Raw genomic sequence first — 21302 nt, forward strand, 5'->3', positions numbered from 1 at the left:
GTATCCTACATGAGATTCCCTACCTCCCTGGCAGACTCCCATGATCAGCAACTGTCTTTCTCCTCCCCCACTTCCTAATTCCTACAGCTCATTACACACAGCTGGGCACAGAGTACACACAAAACCAACCCTGGGGGGAGTCAGCAAACCTCAGAGTAGGAGAAGCTAACACAGAGCCCCATACCTAAAAACACCATTAGGGGAAACACATTCAGTCCCATCAACTCTTGGGCCAAGCCCATACTTAGGACCCCACTTGCAGCCAGAGCTCCATACCTGGGAAACCCTCATCTGGAAGTGCAGTATTAGCCACCCCATGACCCAGGTACTGGGCTGTGGTCCGTGGAAAGCGGTGGTAGGCGAGCCGTGCATACTTCTCCCGGATCATCAGGGCCTTGGCCAGGCTCTTGGCGGCCTGCTCATAGTCCTCCACAGTGATCTGCAGAAGAGAAGTGAAAGAGTTCACACAGCAGGCCTAGACTGCCCTGCTAGAAAGACCTGCTTGTTAAGGCTAGGTATGAGAACCTGAATTTTGCAGAATTCCCATCCTGACCAAGAAGAATGGCACACTGTGTCTGAACTGCTCATACCAGCAATATGGTTTATGCTGGACACCTGATTTCCTTCTAGGAGCCTGGAATCTGGAGATGTGCATGAAAAGTTTGACAGACCCAGCAACAGCCTTGGATTCTGCGTCTCTAATGAGCTCCCGGCACACAGCACTTAGTCACAACTGGACCCTGACAGTACTCAGTATGACCTGGTGACTCCACTGGGACAAAACCCTTGGGAGCTGCCACCAGATGACTCCTGACCTCACCTGTGTGCTGACCACCCTTTCCCCTGGGCTGGTTTGCTCTGTGTCCTTCCACTGGGATAAATCCCAGCTGTGAGAACAGCTAGCCGCTGACAGTGCTAACAAAGCACCAAACCTGGTGGTGGTCTTGGGACCCCAATATAGGAAACACAAGGAGAGAGTCAGGGTTGCTGGGAGATAGACAGATACTCAGGCCTGCGTATCCAGAGACCACCCCCACCCACGGCAGCTGATTAAACCGCAAGCCTGCTGCTGCCCCCAGCACCCAAAGACACTAAGCCTGACTCTTACTCCTGATGGAGCACCATTATATTCAGTTGAGAAAATCCATGAGTCCTTCAGATGTTAAAACAAACAAACAAACAAATAAGAAAGCTTCTACATACCCATCCTGATGCTTCACCGACCCCTGGCGGACAAACACCCCTCATGATCATGTGTTATATGCAAGACCTTCCCATATGTGAACCTTCTCATCTCACTCCATACCACAACCCATTTTTAAAGTGGAGAAACTAAAGCACCTAAAGGATCAATCAGGGCCGGGGATTTAGCTCAGCGGTGCCACCGCCTGGCTCACAAGTACAAGGGCCCAAATTTGATTCAGCCTGGTATCAAAAAAAAAAAAAAAAGAAAATCAATTACTTGTCAGAAAGTCAAACCCCAGACTCAGATCTGATTGAGTCCCATAGTCCAAGAATATTATGCTTTCCCAGAGCTGCCTTGTGAGCCCACTTCCAATGGGCCCATTAACCATACTGGGTTTGACAAGGATGTCACAGAAATCTTAATGAGCTTGGGGAGACAGACGGGCAGGCAGGACAGCAGAAAGTGACACAGAAAGGGAGGTGCTAGATACAGGGAGCACACAGTAGGGAGGGACTTTCCTCTTTGGTCTTAATAAAATACTCATGCTTAGTTTTGAAATATTATAGACATACAGGCAAGCACTGGAAGTACTGTAACAGACACCAGCATCTATCTTCCAGAGCTAACAATGTTCACATTTTCACAATTGTTTCAGACGTATTACACGTGCAAATAAATTAATCATCACAGATACAGCTAGAAATTTATCTTCTTGTCTCCTCCACCCCATTTCAGCTTCAGAAGGAGAAGGATACTGGCCCTGGTATATATTTATCATTCCCACCCATGTTTTAATACTTTTACCAAACAGTACTCTTTGCTTTCGCTTTCCTGCCTCCAATGTTCCCACAAGGGTGGCTAAATCCACTTTACACCCCCATGGATGGCCTCTGCGAGTGGCAGGAATGGGTGGGCAGGCACAGTCATCTTCAACAAAACCGTGTCCCTGCTCACAGCAAAGCCAAATGCTTTCTCTAAAGAACCACTGGCTGCAGCATGATAATAGGCAGAAATAAGTGAGGTAACTTATCCAGGCCCACATCCACATCCACTCAGAGCCAGCCCACCTCTGCTGTCCCTTTCCACCATTCTGCCTAAAGGTGAACATCACATGGAGGCTGGGCCAGGGCATTGATCTTCAGCCAAGGCCTGCACTGTTTCCCACCTAATCCCCATGCACAGGAACTTAACATGGTCGTGATGCACCCACACAGTGAAACACCATGCACTTGTGAAAAAGAACAGGGAAGTTCTTTGTAGATTAATATGGTGCTATCTATCTCTAAATGGACTGGGGGTGGGTCTTGTTCACTTTCTAACCAAAACCATGTTTTCTTGGTTGAGGGGATCTAGCCTGTTTTTATTTTATTTATTTATTTATTTATTTGGTACTGGGGATCAAACTCAGGTCCTTGCACTTGTGAAGCAGGCGGTGGAACCACTCCGCTAAATCCCCAGCCAGCCTGTTTTTAGAGATACTGACCTTACACTACCTCAACAAGGACTGATTCTGTATTAACCAGTCAGCCCCATGACTCTGAACCCATAAGACTTCCGGGAACATGGGGGCCCAAGCTGGCACCCTTCTCAGTGGGCTTGCAGGGACAGAGGAGAGTATTCTGGGCCAGGAGAACAGTGTGACAGCTGCAGCTATGGGCCTCTGACAGGGAAGAGCCCCTAGACACTCCACCACCACAGCCCTGCTAGTGCCCTCCTTCTCTTCAGTGTCCTTTGTCTCCTTTCCAGCACTTCCCAGACACCCACAGGCTGAGCCAGCTTCAGGGTGGGCATGACCAGGGGCCCCTGGCCTCGGCATGCAAGGCCCATTCCGCATTCCCACAGATGCCTTACCCCAGCACAGTAATCTCCGCTGATGGTGACCCTCTGGTACTCGGGCATGGCATAGGGTGCAGGTGTGGGCGGGGAGGTGGCTCCGTAGAGCACAGGGGTCACGGGAGACATGGCCGGGCTGGCCGCTGGGGTACCCTTCCAGTCTTGCTGTGCCGGCATTTGCAGGGACAAGGACTGGGATCGGATCATCTTGAAACTTTTCTTTCTAAGAGCCAAGGACAAGGAAAAGTGGGAGACATCAGCAGCTGCCTGGGATGAGTGATGGAACAACCTTTATTAAATACATGGCAGGAGAACTTGTGCTGTGATTAATCACTGCTGCTGGTCCTACCATTAGATTCTAATTTGCTATGCCTTCTTCTTATACACATCTCTCCATGTGACAAAGCACAACCCTCAGACACCCACACCTGTGATCACCACAAGCTACTATAGGCTGTTTCCGAGTAGGCAAGAACTAGAGACAGACACAGACCACACCATAAGGACTCTGCCACCATAGCACAGGGACCTGAGGATGACATCAGATCAACTAGGCTTTCCTTAGTTATGGCCAGTGTGCTACCTTCACATTACCCGGCGTATGAACAGTCTCAGCAACAAGATCACAGAGACAATCATGACGTTTTCCACAGGGTTCAAAATGTTGGGGATTGGTGGCAGAGGAGACAAGGATGACCAATTAGTCCAATCTTCTTGTTTACAACTAGGAGTCGGGGAACGAGATGGAAAGGGGCTCGCACAAGTCACACAGCAGGGTGCTGCTCTCCCCGGCCATCACCCCTGCTACTCCTTCCTCAAGCCTGACATCTGCTGTCCAGCTGCCGTAGTGAGGGCAGAACTATATCTCTGTTACAGGACAGGGGTTGATCAGCATTGACTCCAGATCTGGACCTGAAGACCCATCACCCTGGCACCAAAGAGGAGTCAGTCACTCTTGGGCACAAGGTTGGTTTAAAGCGCGTGCTGATTTGCAAGGGTGATCTGTAATGACCTCACATTCCTCATTAATAAAACAGCACTTGATGTCGCTCCAAGCCCTAGAATTCCCAGGAAGGAAATTAGTCAGCCTTGAGGTAAGGCCATGGGCACCACCCTCCATGTCTCTTTTGGCCTGCAGTGGAAGCCAGCCCCCCGCCCCCACCCAGAAACCAGCTGACCACCTGCCCCACCTCGGGCCACAGGGTACAGCAGCTTCCTGGGTATTTACTGCACAACAACCAGGGCCCATAGCCACTAGCAAAGGAATCAGTGAAAATGGTGACCAAAACCTGAAGTCAGTCAGACCCCGAATGGCCCACACAGGAGCTACTCTCTGCCTACTAGTTCTTCCCTAGGTCTCCTCACTGTATCATTTTCAGCAACCACAATTCACCTACCCTATTTTCTTACCCACTGCATGCCATGGTCTTCTAGTTCTTCCCTGCCCACGCTGTGTGCTACCAGCCTGTGAGAAAGGGCTGCTTATACCTGAGAGGTGGACCGGCCCTTCCCCAGGGTCTGTCTTTGCCTCCCTGGCCGGCATAACAGGCACTGTAGGCTCCTTCAGGAAATATCTGGACTCCAGGAGCCACAGCCCTGGCCATCCCCGATCTGCCCTCCGTCCCATGGAGCTGAGCCAGCATCCTGCCCCAAGAAAGATGCCGGCTCCTGCCAGCCCATCATTCCTCAGAGGCAGATTCACCTGAGCCAGGAGTGTCTCCCTTGGGCATCTTTTGGACATTCATGCCTAAGGAGGAGCCATTGCTTCGGACTTCTCATGCTGAGAGGCTCACTAGAGTCCCCCAAGTGGCTTCTGTGTCACTCTCGGGCCTGTCAGTCATTGTTTTCATCTGTAGGCTAATCTCATCACTCCATGCCTCTGACCATGCTGCCTGAGGTCTGTTCCTACCAAGGAGAAGGGACAGGTGACTTCTAAGGTGAGAGGCAGGCAAGACAGGTTATAAACAATAACCACAACCAAAAAGCTGGAAGGTACATAAGCCAAAGGCTTACCAGGCTTGTCCTGTATATCCTTCTACCCCATCAAGGAAGCCAGTACCTGGCAGCTGGTGCCCAGAGACTTCTCCTTCTCACACACATCCATCGTGGTTCCAGCCTTGGTCTTCAGGTGAGTTCCAGACTGACTCACACAAACAACAGCTGGCTGTGCACTCCGATTTGCAGACACAGAACAAGGTTTTAACAACCAACAGCTCACTGTGACAAGAGGCTCAGAATCACCAGGAGCTAACCACTGAATCCGTAGCCCCCAAAGTTGGAAAAGCTTTATTCTATTGCTGTATATTGAATTGCCACAAACTTCATGAGTGAAAACAACACCCATTTATGAGGTCACAGTTTTGTAAGTGAGAAAACTGGCTTGGATTAGCTGGCTTTGTGCTCTGGGTATCAAAAGGCCAAAATCACCATGTCGACCACACTGTGCTCTTGACTGGGAATTCTGAGAAATAATTCACTGTCAAGCTCATGCAGGTGCTTGGCAGAACACAGTTCTATGCAGCTGTAAGACAGTTCGCTAGTCCTTTGCTGGCGCTGGCCCAAGTGTCATCTCAGCTCCTATAGGTGGCACTCTGATCCTTGCACATTGCTCTCATCTTCAAAGCCAGCTTTGAATGTCCCTGACGTCCTCCTCTACTCTCATTCTGAGAAAGCTCCCAGTTTTGAAGGGCTCATGTGACAAGCCCAGCCACTCCACACCCCCCTTCACCTCCCCATCTTCAGGTCAACTGGCCACATTCCGTAACATAGTGACAGGAGCGACAGCTCACATTCACGGGGTCTGGAGATTCAAGAGGGACATTTTTCAGTTGCGGGCATTTAAAAAATCCTGCTTGCCAAGCCTATATCTAGCATCCAGGCTAGACCACAAATACACAACTGAGGCGGGCAATGGGGCTGAGTGTGCGTCTGTGAATGAGTGTGTGTGTGTGTGCGCGCATAATGCGTATGTGTGTATACCCACATGTGTGTCCCTCTTCCATCTCAAGGCTATTTAAAGTCCCACGTGAGTCACAATGAAAGGACACAAGGGAAGTTACCTGAATTGTAGAACCTGGGAGTCTATGTGCTGGGGTCTCTGGACTAGAGGTCACCTCTATGATCCCCAAATACCCTCATTACACCAATCATACCATATGTGAACAATATGTGGAGTAGTCTGGGTCCATCCCTGCCCACACTGCCTGCCCTGGAACAGGGGTTAACATTTGATCTACCTGTTTTCCCCCAGGGTCTGACTCATGGCGGTTTGTGGACTGACTAACGGGGCACCTCTGAAAGCCTGGTGCTTCTTCCTGCCTGGCCATTTCCTGGACAGACGCATGGCAGTGGGCTTTAGAAGGAAGATAGTGCTTCTCTAGAAAGAACAGCAAAGGTGGCCCCCACCAAGGGTTCTGCACTTTGGCTCGGTGTATGAGTCAGACTTTATGGGAAGGCAGTGCCTGGTTCCCAGGCTCTGAGGAGGGTGGGGAGTGGACAGGGTAAGAATGGGGACAACGGCCATAGGGCACGTAGGAGCACTGGACAGGTGCTGGGAGAGAAGACGCTGTAATAACTGCCTTTGTGACCAGATCACCTCCTGGTTTTGAGGGCCATATCAGCCATAAAGTCCCTGTGGCCCAGGGAAGTGGCCGTCCAGGGGATGACAAAACTGTTCCAAGCCCAGGCCCTCAGACCTGGCCTGGAGCTGGTGTCCTCACAGCCCCACACCCTGCCAGGTCCTTGGCAGCAGGGCACTTCTGCCAGGTGGCTGCCTTCCTCCAGCGTGTGGTTGGAGGAAGGAGGAGGCGGGCCAGCTGTGGCAGCCTGAGCTGGCTAACCCAGTGCCCCAGCCTAGCACGAGGTGTGACAGGAGGGACTGCGGACTGGCAGTTCTGGGCCATCATGAGGAAGTGCTTTCTAACAGTGGCAACAGATCAGGTTTTATTCAACTGTTTGTGTGTTTAGCTCAGGCCTGGCCCAGAGCAGGAACTCCGTGTTTATTGAACACAAGATTGAATGCTGCTACCCTGTGCAGGAATACAGAGGGCTCTCTGTCCCCAGAGGTGTCAAACAAAACAAATGCTCTAGAAAGAGGTACCTGAAGCCCTTCAGGTGTAAAGCCCATCACACCTCCCTTAGCTCTCACATCGCCTGCCCGCTCTTGTTCTGCCCTCCCTTTCTGCTCTGCCCATGAGCACGGGTGCTTACATTCGTCTCCCCACCAGCGCCCCCACCCCAGGCTTCCATCCCATTTCCCCAGCCTTTCCCAGCTGCCCTTCCTCTCCGAAGACCTCGGAGGTCACAGTGAAATACAATCCTTACTGCTTTTTACAATCTCTAGTCTTAAAGTAGAGAAACTGGTTTTTTCAAATAAAGCTCCTTTGTCAATGGCCATGAATTAAAAAAAAAAAAAATCAGTTACTCACCCTGATTTAGGAAGTTTCATAAAACAAAATGACTTAATACTTTGGCTGTGCTATGTTCAATGAATAACAAATATCTATTTGTGTATTTTACTCAAAATATTCTAGGGGAAGGAGCTGTCCTGAAGTCTATTCCCTCCCTCTGTTAGTTTTTAAAACACTATTTAGTGTGGCATTCTTTAATAAAGTATGTAAGCCCTGCACTCTCAACCAGAGCACGCTGAATATAATTTAAAGTTCTCTGTGTGACTCAAGGTCACCCCGGGATTATCCAGTCACAATCTGAAAGGCATTTTGTCCCTAGACTGCTGTGCTGTAGATTCTGTGTCTACTTTTCATAATTATCCTGTTTCCTCCCTCACTGTTGACTGTCGGATAATAACAATAACAAAAACAGGAACAGAAATGTGCTCCAAGCATTGCGCTAAGCGTTCTGTGTGTCTTTGCTCATTCAGTTCTCACAGGGAAGTCCTTTGGTTATCTTCATTTTGCAGACCAGAAAACCGGCTCTGGCAGTTAAGGGCCTGCACTAAGGCCACTCAGCAGGCAGTGACAGGCTGTCACCTGAACCCAGTTGGTCTGACTCCAAAGTCCACACTTCTAATCACCATACTTCACTTCTGGGATCTTGCCAATAGCAATCCTCCTCCCTATTTCTAATTTTCTCTTTTAATCTGTCACAAGATAAAAACTAAGACAGCCTTGTTTACCAGAACTCAGTGTAAAGCAAGGGTAAATAGAAGATAGGATGGGAAGATGGGGCAGGGTGTGATGGTTAAATTTAGGACACAGGGCTTCTTTGAGGAGCTACGAAAACGTTCCACAACTGATTGTGATCATTGTTGCACAACTCTGTAAATATGCTAAAATCAATGGCGTTTCACACCTTAAATGGGTGGATTGCACAGTGTAGGAACTATATTGCAATAAAGATACGGAAGAAAATGAAGAGGTGCAAGAAGAAACAGGAGAGCTGGAAGAGCCCTAATGTTCATGTAGATGTTTTTCATGTCCCATTCTGAGCAGGCGATGTTCCCACCTGTGCATTGGCAGGGTGGGTGAGCTCTGGCTAGGTCGTGCAGGTGAGACTCAAGTGAACAAGGAGTTCTAGGTATCGTCAGGGTTTTCTGGTTCTCACCTTGCTCCTATCTTACTTCCACAGACAGCCCACCCTCCCTCTGCCTGACCCATCCTGAGTCCCAGCGGACACCTGGCCAGGGTCATCTTCCTACGGCAGAGAGTCCTGCAACAAACAGCCTTGCCGGCTCCCTATCTAGGCCTGGTCTGCAAAATGAGTGCTTCTCAGAGCACCCCAAGTCAGTCTCCAGTCCCTCAAGGGCTCCACGTGATGCCAGTTTGATTCCCAGAGTTGGAAATCCTGGACCACAAAATTGTGCCAGCTGCGCATCTTTCCTCCCAACAACTCAACTTCTTTTTGTAAGAAACTCTTTTACTACCATGACTCTCACTTTTATATTAGTCTTAAAATCAATGCAAGTGTTTTGTTTGGATTTTATTTTTTTATACAGGACAGAGAAAAAGTAAATTACTGTTAAAAAAAAAAAAAAAAGCCTCTCCCGGCACCATGGATATCCAGAGGAGCTGAGGCATGGAAGGGACTTTCTCCAAACTAGAAGCCCCAAATTATGCCACTGTTTGAAACACAAAAAACCTACATACTACACATCTGGAGATCTGCAGCTGGTTCTAGGCCTGGAGGCTCCTTGCAGGAAGTCTCCACATTGCTATTTAGATCAGGCTACCAGGAAGGGGTCAAAGATGGAGAGGGAGCTGGGGAGAAGGTGTCCTCCATGAAAATGTTTGCATCTGAAGATTTGCATAAAGGCATCTCCAGTGAGCAGTGACATTCAAAGACAAATGTGCGTGTGCATCGTCCCAGGGGACGCTGGGATAGCTAGCAGATAGTCAAGGAAATAGGCTGTCTTTCAGAAAAGAAGACAGTAGGTACAGGTGGCACTGTGGCTGGCTCAGAGGTCACAGCAGTTATACTCTAGGGGAGAGCACTAGTGTCACTCTAATGTCTACACACCAAGAAACCACAGACTCCAGCCCACCTGAAAATGTGACTGTCTCCTGGTTAAGATGTAGGGTCTGTATTCAAAAGACATGGGTTCCAGTCCCTGTTCTGTCACTCACTGCCTGTCTTCATGCGAGTTAATCAAACTTTATTTTCCTCATCTGCAAATTCAAGAGTCTAAGACTGTCTACTTATAAGCTTAAGGTGGGGATGCAAGAAGAATGCAAATGTCACAGCTTAGTACGTAGCCCGCACGGAGAATTCCATGGCAGCACCTGCTATTACTGCCAACCTCAGCAGCAGGAGGCTGGACAGTCAACACTTACAAGGCTTCCTGTGACTCAGGCAAGTCCAAAGCCTTTTACACGTTAACTCCTTCTTTCCTCACAGTGTCTCACAAAGGTAGCAACTTTATCATCCCCACTCTACAGATGAGGAGACAAGGGCCCACTGAGGTGTCCTAATTCGCCCAAGGTCCCACGGCATGCTCATGAGTGGCAGAACAGAGTGGCCCCTGACAAAGCAAGGATGTCTTTCCTCTACCAGTCATCCACTGCCCATCAACATGGCTAAGGCCTACGCTGGATGCTGTGGAGGCAGCAGAAGCCGGATACAAGCCTCAGGGAGCTATCGTCAGCTGGGGTAGACAGATGAAACCAAGACATCACAGCCTAACAGGAATGGACAGGGCAAATTTCTGGGGAGGAGTTCGCAGAGGAATTTCTGGAAACCACAGAGCACCATTAGGACTGAGAGTAAGAAAGTTCCCTTTTGCCCTTAGCCTGGGTGCTGATAAAAAGAACGGTTTATTACTGCAGATGTCAAGCACAGTGTCACCCTATATTGGAAACTGGCCTCAGACACTTATTGGTCCTGCTAATAAAAAATGCCAGCCCTCCTCATCTCAATATGAAGGGTCCAAAATGTTCAATTCATTGCATACAGAAAGCCCCACTGAGCGTGCAGCTCCTGAAGCCAGTCCTTCTTTTCCACTGGCCAACAAGTTTGGCCGAGGGTCTCAACAACCATGCTCTTCTTTTCTTTCCAAGGATGAGCACAGCACTGGGGCAGAGCCACCCACCTCACCCAGCACAAAGCTGGCACTCGGAGTTGGCCAGCGGCCCTGTGACCTCCCCTCTGAAGAAAGCAAGCACAGGCTTTACAGATGGCAAGGCTCTATTCCCATCTTCACGCCAGCAATCTGCTTGTTGTCCAAAAGCCAATGAAGGAAGTTCTGAAAGTGCACACTACCAAGAAAGGAAAGAACTGCCTTCATCATTGAGGAGGATCTCAGCAGGGGCTGATCCCTGACTGGTCCGAGAGAGGGTGAAAGTCGCAGGACACCAGCTGTCGAGGTCTTCAGTGTGCTGGGCAGGTGGTAACCCCATTTGGCCACACTAGATGTTTCCCAAAAGCTTTTTACCTCTTTAATTCTGTCCTCCCAGATGAGATAAGTTGTGAAAGGATAAGAACTTCCCACCAGACAGAGACTGAGCCCCAAACTTCTTATCAGGGAGCACAAGGTCAGTCTGAAGGGGCCCTGCCTCCCCTCCAGCTGCAGGGCACAGCCCGGGTCCCTCTAGCGGACCTCTACCCAACGGGCCTCCTTGAAGAGTGTTGGGAGTCTCTGCCCGGACTGACTTACCCACCTATGAGGATGTCACTGGCTGTACACACAGCCGGCTTCTTTACAACCTTGAAGGATCAGCTAAACTGTTACTTCCTCGGAGCCCACAACCCAAACTATCTAATCTAAATAAGGTAAATAGATTCCCTCTCTCTCCCTCTCTCTCTCCTCTCTCTCTCTGTCTCTCTCTCTCTCTTTCTCTCATTTTCCTCCTCCTTATTCATCTCCTTTATAACAAGCACCCTGTGCTGATCCTGTGTTTGTACTCAGATCTGTTCCTCATCCTCTCCTGTTTCCCCAGGGTGTCCGCTGGCTTCTGGCCAATGGCATTCCATGTGGGAACCCGGAAGGTACCGTATAGCACCTCTGCCTCCCTCCATCTCCGCCTTGGGCCCTCAGGGGCTGCTTCTCTTCCTCAGATCCAGTTTCCATCAGAAAGGCTACCAAAGTTCCAACTTTCCCAGGGCTTCTCAACCCACCCCCCGCCCCACCCCCCAGCTCCAATCACACCACCTCTTTATCTGCCCAGCCAGGCCCCCACTGTGTTTGGCCCCTCAGCATTCTACAACCTGCTGCATAACCAATTCCCTGCATTCAAATCCTATTGCCAATACTCAGGTTTCTGATTGATACAGAACTTATCATAATTTGTAATTCTTTTATTAGTTTGTCCAATGTCTCGATTATTGTTAGACCCACTGTAAGTTCCACAGGGCCAGGACTGTACTGCACTGTACATTGTTACTTCTGCAGTCCCAGCACCGCACCTGGCAAATAGTTAACTAATAACTAATAACAAGTGTCAAGTGATGAAAAGAAATAAAACTGGTGTTTCCACAAATTTCCAAAAAGAAACGTTAACTAACAATGCAAATGAGGGTCAAGTGATAAAATAAAATTGGTGTTTCCAAAAAAAAAAATCCTCAAATTTCAAAAAAAAAAGTTAACTAATAATGCAAACAAGTGCCAAGTAATAAAAAAAGTTAATAATGCAAAAAAGTATCAATTGATGAAAATAAATAAATTTGAATTTTTAAATCCTCAAATTTCCAAAAAGAAAAGGGAAATGTCACTCGGAAATGACATGCATTTCTGTACACAATTTGTTATTAAAATAGCAGCAGGGGAAAATAGCAACAGGAGGGGGCCGGGGATTTAGCTCAGTGATGCGGCCACCTGCCTGGAAAGTACAAAGTCCTGAGTTCGATCACTGGTACCCAAAAAAAAAAAAAAAAAAGCAACAGGGAGAGAGTAGCTTTTGATTTTTTTACTAAACTCAGGCACCAAGACATAAGCAAGTGGTCTTGGTTAAGAAACCATGGCAGCCCCAGGGACAGGCCAGCTCCCGGACACACAGGCCCCACCTCAGGATGCACAACTCTGTCCACACAGAAGCCCAGGACAAACCTTTTCGCAGTCTCCACAGACTTCTGCTCCGCCAGCTCCTTCTGCAGCTCCCTCTCCTTGGCCTCCTTCTGCCCGATGGGACAGTCCTCGGGGACGGTGAAGAGGGACAGGGCATCTTTGCTGTCCTCTTCTCGCAGCACTTTAGCAAACACCTTCTCAGCTAGGAGCCGGACTTGCTCGTCCACCTCCGAGATGTTCAACTTGGGAAACTGGCGCGGCATCTCAGCTAGCAAACAAAGGGCAAGCATGAGCCTTGGTACTTTACTTCCTGGATGCCCCAGGTCCCCGCTGTGGACAGCGGATGGCACCGAAGTGTGGCCCAGCCCCACCTGGGCCTTGGCTCAGCTGTCCACTCAGGAATTCCTAGCCAAGCCCCAGAGGGCCAAGTTTCAAAATTAGCTCTGTAAGTAATTGGGTGTGAAGCACAGAGGGCCACTCACATTTCATGAGAAAGCAACTGTTCAGGAGTCAAAGAATGAAATGTTCGACTTGGGAATTCCATTCCCCAACCTGGGGGATCGACAGCCTTGTGCTCCTGACTTCACTTCCAAGACTGAAAGGGGCAGGAGAGAGTTGAGAACCCTCCCTCTTTCAGGCTATGAGGAGGCTGTTAGGATGACAACACTAGCCAACCTTGCTCCCACTCTTCTGGTGGGGAAGACCAAAGCTTCTGGGATGAACAGAGAGCATAAGGCCCCAGAAGACTATAAGACCCCCCGAGAAATCCAAAGCTGCTTTCTGCATTTCATGGAACAAGGCATTTTGCTGAAGGTATCTGCTACCACAGTTCCACAGTGCCCAAGCCCTCCAGAACCTTTTAATAAGTCACAGCAAATAAAACAAAGGATTTGAACGGGGTACTCTTTACCCAGATGAAAATTCACATTGTCAAACTCTTCCCTGTCCACATCTCTGCATGCTGTAGGTTTTCCTAATCACCTGGTTTCTTCCTTTCTTAATTCCTTCCTTCCTTCCTTCCCTTCTTTCTTTTCAAATACTTATATAGCACTATATATATGGTCAAGCGCTTCATACATATTAGCCAAAGCCATCTTATAATTCCTATTTTACAGTTGAGAAAATGAAGGTATAGAAAGCAAATTTGCCCAGGGTCACACCTGAAATAAGTTGGCATAAGTCTGGAGTGTTCTTTCTTCCCACTATCCCTTTCACCACTGAGACTCTACTCAGGGATCTGAACCCAGATACCCAGTTCCTGCATCTGTGCCCTTAACCACTACACTTTGCTGCTGTTCTGGGTTCCCTTATGTATAGGGCAGGGTCTCATGGTCCCTGGCATAACAGAACACTTACACAATGGGTGGACACTGGCACTGCCTTCCCTAGGATTTTAATAGAAAGGAAGCTTCCTGCATACCTATTACCACAATTTCTTGAAGGCTCATTTAAGAGACAAGTGGTTTTGTTAACAGACAGCTGAGACCTGCCCTGCCTGGAGCCAAAAGAAGCAATTACAGGGGCCCTGCCGGGGCTAGCTGCGGACAGTCATTTTCTGGCCTTACAATGTTATCATCTGTGAGGTTAAGGGATGAGACTACATATTCTCTAAGGTTCTTTCAGTTATAAGTGTCGAAATCCTAAATGCTGGGGGAGGTTTCCGGTGCCTGGGGCAGAGCTTGCTGCTCTTTTTCTCGCTGCAGCACTCAAGGCTAATTCATGACACACAGGAAGGAGGAAAGCAGGCTGGTAATGGGCAGTCAGAGTCTGTCCATGAAAGGCTAAACTCTAAACCAATTTCCTCTTCCTTCCTCACCCAGGCCCTGCTTCTCCTGGGTGTCTTACACTGCAGGAGCTGAGTAGGACCAAGGTGGTGAGGTGGAGCCACCTTGGCAAGTAGCTGGGCTGATCTGGGCTGGTCAGGGGGGCAGACTCAACACAGCAAAGGCTGGGCCTGGAAGAGGACAAGGAACAGATCTCCAACAAAGGAGATTTCATGTTCTGATGGAGAAGGGGAAGCCAGGGACCATGGGCGGAGAGGCTCCAAGAAGAATGTGACAGGGGAGAGAAAAGTTGGTACAGCACAAAAAACCAGGCTCAGTCAGACCATAGCAAAACTGGATCCCGACTCCTAATCCCAAGTCCATGGGCCAAAGGAGTCACCCCAAAGCTTCACCTTACATCTCAGAGGTTTACATCAAACAGGGCCAAGCAAAGGGCAGCAAACGCCACACTGTTTGGCCAAGTAATCCCCCTTCTAGGAATTCCTTTGAGAGTGTCCAAAGGAAGAAAAAAACACAAAAATACTTAACTGCACTCTCTACATAAATTTAAAATATCCAAATTAGAGTGTACGCACTTGGAAAAAAATTGTTAAACAACTAGTTTTATGCTTATAAGGATGGTACAACCACATTTTTAAAACCATGTGAAACAGTAAATGAAAAAAATTAACACAAAAAAACTGCACCCACACTTTGACTGCAGTGTGTAAAAATGCTTATTATCCATATGGACAAGAGAGACACACACTCAAAGTGACCACAAGGCAGGATGTCCATATGTAAGGATGTCTTATTTTGATAATTAACGCTGTTATAATGTCACCTTTTAAACAAATACAGAGGAAGAAAAGAATAGATTAAAGATTAAAATTTTTAAAAACAATAAACTCATTTTAGCATAGTGACGGTGAACCTTTTAGAGCTTTCAATGACTAGTAGCAGGCGGCTGTGACAGGTGTGTCACTGGTTTGCCACCACTGTTCTAACAGATGTTGGTGGTTGGGGCCCTCTCCTACCTGACCCACACAGAAGGAGGCCAGCTCAAAGGGAGGTGAGCCAGTGAGACCCATCTCTGTCTAAGCTCCTACCCTGTGCAGAAGCAGCCCACTCCCACCTTCCCTTCCTGTCTCCTCCAATGAACACAAAGCCTAGCCCAGACACATCCCGCCTAGCCCGTCAGGAGTGGACATTTGACAGGGTCCTTCCTGTCTTCTTACACACAGCCTGCCATTTTTATCTCAAAGGAGTTCTTAGCTTGCTCAAGTCAACCAAACATACTTTTCCAGGATATATCTTTCTATAAAAGATCTTCCCCCTTTTTCTTCAGCTTGTGCAGCTTAAATCAATTTTTCTCATACTGGGCCCATAAGACGTCAAAAGCTGTTGCTGGTAAAACAAGGCCTGTGGTCAACTGTCGGGGAGATGCTATACTCCACAGCCCCTCAATCCAGGTTCAAAAGGCACGTTAAGGACTCCGGGACCATGGAGTGGCATCTCCCTGCAGAACACTTCTTTACAGTGTGGTAAATAACTGGTGAAGACTGAGGTAAGGACTGAGGGCAACCCAGGTGTGCCTTGCAGCCAGCCACATGTCTGCTGTCTTCTGGACACCCTAGGCAGACAGTTCCCACCTGCCCAGCCCCGCTCTCCAGAGCTTGTTTCCCCTCTCAGACCTCCAGACACCTGCCAGCCAGGCCTGCCAAGGATAGCCTACTTGGCAGATGCCCAGGAAGAGTTCAGCTCCAGCTGCCTGATTACATCTGCCTTGCAACCATTTGTCAGCTGAAGCCAGCAGGCTTGGGAGGCTTAACTGAATCTACTGGCATCAGTCAGCTAGCAATACAGCTTATCATGCTGTGACATGCAACGCCCCGCATGGAGTGTGAAGAAATGTCAGTTAGAAAGCTGTAAACTGTTCCTGATTCCAACATCCAATAACTGTGTGGCACCACAACACTTCTAGAAAAGAAGTGCGGCACCACCAAAATTCCCTCCTTACACAAATCAAACTGTTGCCTTCTCTTGCAGATGCAGATTGACAGAACCCACAACACAGACCTGAGCCTGAAGTCTCCATGGCTGCTCCTGAGGATATCACACAGGCGAGCATTCAACCAGGTGCTGTGTGCTGCCCGGGACACTGTGCTGAGTCAGTGTAAGAGCAGCTAGATGGGGCCCGCCTGCCACAGCACGGGTGGGAGGTCTCTGCTTTGCATATCTGTGAGCAGGAAAAGTCTGGGCTGGAATTTGGGGGAGGGTACTGGGAATCAAACTCAGGACCTTGTAATTGCAAGGCAGGCAGCCCTGGGCTGGAAATTCTCCCCTGAATACAAAATGCAAGTGGAAATTTTCCAAGATCCTAGGAGCCCCAGGTAAAGTTGGTTATCCAAGGCAAATGTCTGTGATATCCTGAAGGCAGTGTCCTGGCCCTGTTCCCATCCCTCATCAGAAGAAACTAAAGTGGTTGCTGCCTTCAGCTGTCCTGGGGAAGCATAAGAGATAAGCCATTGGCTCTCTCCAATGCCAGGCTCCTCCTGAAAGCAGAGCAGAATGAGCAATAACATCACCTTTGCTAATTCTCCATTTAAGGTGTCACCTGGCCACCAGGGTCATCTCGCCAAGGGGATCTGTCTATGGCACCACCTACTCTGACTCCTCTCAGAAGAGCCCCCAAACCTCAAACTCTCCTGAGCACCCCAGTACTGGGCAGCAACTCGGCGCCCAGCTGTCGATACCAGCTGCTCCTCCCCTCCTCCTCTAAAAGAATGAAGGCCGGTGAACTGCCTCCTCTTTGTCCAGGGAAGGACAGAGCCTCAGGGAGTGGGGACAGCCTCGGTACAGAGGCAGCAAGCAAAAGGGGCAGCCAGGATGAGGAACTGGCAGCCCACTCCCACCCTTCCTTTCTTCCCGGTAAGAAGCAGCACATCACAGATGACTGGGTAACCTGACAAGCACCCCTAGACTCACACACAGAAGAAAGAAGCAGGGAACAGCCGGCCCACCAGCACCCACCCCGCGCCCTCCCCTTCTTACTGCTGCTCACGCCCACGTGGGCCTCCAGCTCTGCACAGCCTCAGCCGCTCTCCTGGGAAAGGTGGAGCCCGCCTCAAGTGACCCACGGAAGCCAAGCTGGATGGATGAACAGGCACAAAGCTCTGTTCCTTTTCCTGTGCCCTTTAGAAGAAGGGACAGGCTCAGAAGGGACACGCAGCCTTCCAGTGACTTCAACAAATCGTTTGGGTCTGGGAAATAACCATGAACAGAATAGCTATTTCTGTGATGCTGTTGAAATCCCGGGGAGAAGAGCCCAGAAAGGCTGGGTCAGCTGCTTACCAGGAGGGCTAGCTGTAGCCCTGACTTGGACCTGAGTCACCTCCTCATGTCCAATGGGGAGGCTGTGCCCTCCTGAGCCCACATCGTACTCCAGTGAGCACAGAGCAGGATTACAAGGCTGACACATAATACCCAGCTGCTTCTGAGCTTTGGCTACCCACAGATTACAACCCACCTGTCCTCCCAGCTGTTTCATAAACAGTGTGATCAGCACGCTACAAATAACCTAGAAGGTGGGTAATATGTATTCATAAAATAATTAAACAGGCTTACACACAAGAAAAAAAATCCAAGTCCTTAGTATTGTTCTGCCCGAAGAGAGGAGGGGCAAGTGAGTTCGGCTGGTGTTTGGGGAAGAGAAAGGTATGGGGGGTGGGGGGTTAACAGGCCAATCTGAGGCCAATGTGCTCAGGTAATTTTGTTCTGCACCATTAATGAGATCCTGAGCCCCAGAAGGCCTGAAAAAGACTACATTCTATAATATTTTATGAGATTTACACAATTTTTATAAGCAAATTCAATACCCAAGAAAACCTGCAGTAAAGAAAGCTCCTTCACTTTGTTTAACCCCACACATGTATTTGACCATCCCACCACTGCTGCCACAGGAAAAACACCTATTACTATCCTATGGGATAGGCGCTGGGAAACACTTTCCAACTCAGAGAAAACAGACTTCTGGGGCCCAGCTAATGGGTGTAGAGCCCATTCTGCCAGGTCCACAGAGCAATGAGTAGCATCCCTGCTAAGATAACACAGATTGGGACAAGGGCCAGGGGTCCTGCTGGAGCCAAAGGGATAGAACACCCTCCAGAACAGAAGCATTATGGGAGCAAAGTACAACTCTGATTCAGCAGGGCAAACTCTGCTCGGGACCTCATGATTCCACTTTGATTCCTAACATGTTGCTGTTCCTTGTGGCCTAAATGCCCCCCTAAATCAGACAGTACTGACCTCAAGCTCGAAGCCTTACTTTTCTATTGAAGGAACATCTATACTATCATGATAACCAGACCCAGGGCTTGTATCTCCTGCCCAGGAGAACAGATTGAATTTATTGCTATCACTTAAGTGCTCCTAAAGGACAGAAAAGGCTAGAATCAAATTAGTCTATTTGGAAAAGATACCACTCTCCTCTCCAGATGCAAGGTATGGGCTTATAGGGGTCTGTTTTTCTTCTCATTTCTGAAATGTGTATGATTCACTCACAGAGCTGGGCAAAGGGACTTCGCCTGCTAAATGTTAGCTTCATAATAGACTTGCCTGTCTCATTCATGATGATATCCCCATACCTCGTATATGGCAGGTACTAAACACATATTTGCTGCATAAATTATTGCATAAAACAGCCACGGAATAAATGATGTAAGTATCCACCTACGGCAATCTCAAGAATCAGGACCAGGGATTTAGCTCAGTGGTGCTATTACCTGCCTCGCAAGCACAAGGTCAGAAGTTCAATCCCCCATACCAAAAAAAAAAAAAAAAAGAATCAGTATAGCGTATTGCAAAGAGCATAGACTCTAACCAGTTTACAGGGGTTTGAATCCTGTTCTACCACTTAGTTGCATGACCTTGGGCAGGTTACTAAATCTTTGTGGCTCAGTTTTATTCCCTACTAAAAAAAAGTATTAAAACCATCAACCTCATGGGTTACCATGACAAAATGCATTGACTAATACCAGGATCAGAGTGTGTGCTTTAAGGTATTAGTTTTGTTTGTTTTATTTCATTTTGTTTTAGTTTGGGTTTTGTTGTAGTTGTTGTTGTTTTGTTTGTTTTTGATAGGTCTCGCTATGGGATTCAAGTTGGCTTTGAACTCACCACATAGCCCAGCTGGCCTCAGACTTATTGCAATCCTCCTGCCTCAGCCTTCTGAGTGCTAGAATTACAGGCATGCACCATCATGCCTAGCCAGAGTATGTGCTTCACACAAATTAACTGTCAATATCATTATCTTTGTCATTATTATTATATCAAGTAGAAGAGAGACCTATTTAGAAAATGAGCATGAGCCAGGTGTGGTGCCACATGCCTGTAATCCCAGCACTCGGAAGGCTGAGGCAGGAGGATCGCTGTGAGTTTGAGACCAGTCTGGGCTACATAGTGAGTTCCAGGTCAGTCTTAACTACATAGTGAGACCCTGTCTCAAAAAAACCAAAAAAAGAAAAGAAAAGAAAATGAACATGAAGTTTCTACTAGACACAGAATCCTTTTATTCAGCATTATTTATCTAACACTATCCTGGACCTAGTTTTCTCTCAAGTTCCTATGTGTGTGCAGGAAGAAGAAAACCCATGTTAAATCTGAAACCAAATCAGAAAGAATAACAGCCTTGTCCTCTATGAATACTACTTAGAGACTGCACAGCCAGGATTCCATTTTCCTATGCCCTAGTTAGTTCTTTCTATTGTACATCAAAAGACAAAAGCCCTTGCTTCTTGCCCTAGATATACAACCGATATGTGGGAAAAACTAAGAAAGTAATATGACTGATAGAAAAGCCATGAAGGCCAATGAGTTGCTTTAGGAGAAAAAACTACCTCTCTGCTTAACCCTACGACTACTTTTTACCTGCTGATGACATTATCATGATCTGGGTTTGATTTTGAGACCATGTGAAGAGCAACCCCACAACTATAAGAGTTAGAAAAGCAGACCTCACATCTCAAAGAACTTATCGTAGGTGTGAGGACTTATCACCTATCTGGGATCTTAGAAGAACTGAGGCAGAACTAAGGATGGGGCTGTGAGGTCAAGAGTCTCCCAGCAACCACTGCCTTCAGAACAAGCCAGGGCCCTCAGAGGTGCAGCCAGAATTGTAGCCACAACCAAGCCAACCACCACAGATCTGCTATCAACACTCCAAGAGGCAGGAGCTGACAGAAGCCCTGTCTGCCTGGCTCAGTGGCTCCCCTACAACTGCACACTGACATTTCACAGCTAGAGGAGGAATTTCTCCTCTGAGGTTTCCAGCTAAGGTCAGCTTTTCTCTGAAGATGGCCAATTGTTGGTCACTCCATGCATGAAGACAGACAACAAGGGCTCAGGACTACGCTGAAATCCCTCCTTAAGGTGCCAGTTCTCACCCAGCTCCTTTGCTTACTTGTCATCAAAAAACTTCCAGGGACCTACAGTTCTGGGACAGGATACTCTAGCGAGCAGGGCCTCTCAAAAGCCACAACCTAGGCCTCTGCCACCCTAGCTCAGACCCTTGCAGCTCTGCTGGCGAAACGGCTACCAGGAAGTTCAAGGGCAGAACGCAGACTGCCAGCGCACTGGGCTTTGTACAGAAAAAGCAAAGAGGCTTCAAACTATGTGCTGCCCCATCATCCTGTCCATCCCTGGCCTCCAGGTGCCGTTCCCCGAGCTGTCCGCATCCCACAGTATCTACAAATTCATCCAAGCACTTAAGAGGTATCAGGTCCCTGCTCCCTTGATTTCCCTAAATCTTACGAATCTAATTTAGGCCGCCAGGAAACTGGGATGCTGGAGGGCTCACCTGAGGGCATGGGAGGAGCCGGGGCAGCAGCACCCCCACCCCGAGCGGAGGGGAGGGCAGGGCCGAGGACTGGTCCACCTTTCTGAGCCGGGAGGCTGTGAGTCGGGCCTTGACTGCAGCACTCGGGACCCCGTCCGGGCCCAGGGCGCGGCCCCAAGGTCCGCTGCGCACTCACCGGGCTCCGAGGACAGGGCCATGCCCGGGCGGGGC

The 21302-nt window shown here is 48.7% G+C and overlaps 1 protein-coding gene across 4 annotated transcripts in view; it reads right to left on the reverse strand.

Annotated features, from left to right (window-relative positions):
- The window catches only part of Ampd3 (adenosine monophosphate deaminase 3), a 43718-nt gene that overhangs the window by 21802 nt on the left and 614 nt on the right, over window positions 1–21302 (reverse strand). The window contains exons 1-4 of one of the 4 annotated variants that reach the window (XM_033764141.1): window positions 21093–21261; window positions 12516–12741; window positions 3038–3242; window positions 277–439 (exon numbers count right to left, since the gene is read on the reverse strand). In XM_033764141.1, coding sequence (XP_033620032.1) covers window positions 277–439; window positions 3038–3242; window positions 12516–12741; window positions 21093–21102 — 604 coding nt within the window. In that variant the 5' untranslated portion in view covers window positions 21103–21261. Of the gene's footprint in view, window positions 1–276; window positions 440–3037; window positions 3243–4721; window positions 5010–12515; window positions 12742–21092; window positions 21262–21302 lie in introns of those variants that run through there. The other 3 variants (XM_010615273.3, XM_010615274.3, XM_010615275.3) reach the window with 3 other exon arrangements.

The sequence above is a fragment of the Fukomys damarensis genome, unplaced genomic scaffold (assembly GCF_012274545.1).
Source record: "Fukomys damarensis isolate Sample0158 unplaced genomic scaffold, DMR_v1.0_HiC HiC_scaffold_16, whole genome shotgun sequence".
In the NCBI taxonomy this organism is placed as follows: domain Eukaryota; kingdom Metazoa; phylum Chordata; class Mammalia; order Rodentia; family Bathyergidae; genus Fukomys; species Fukomys damarensis.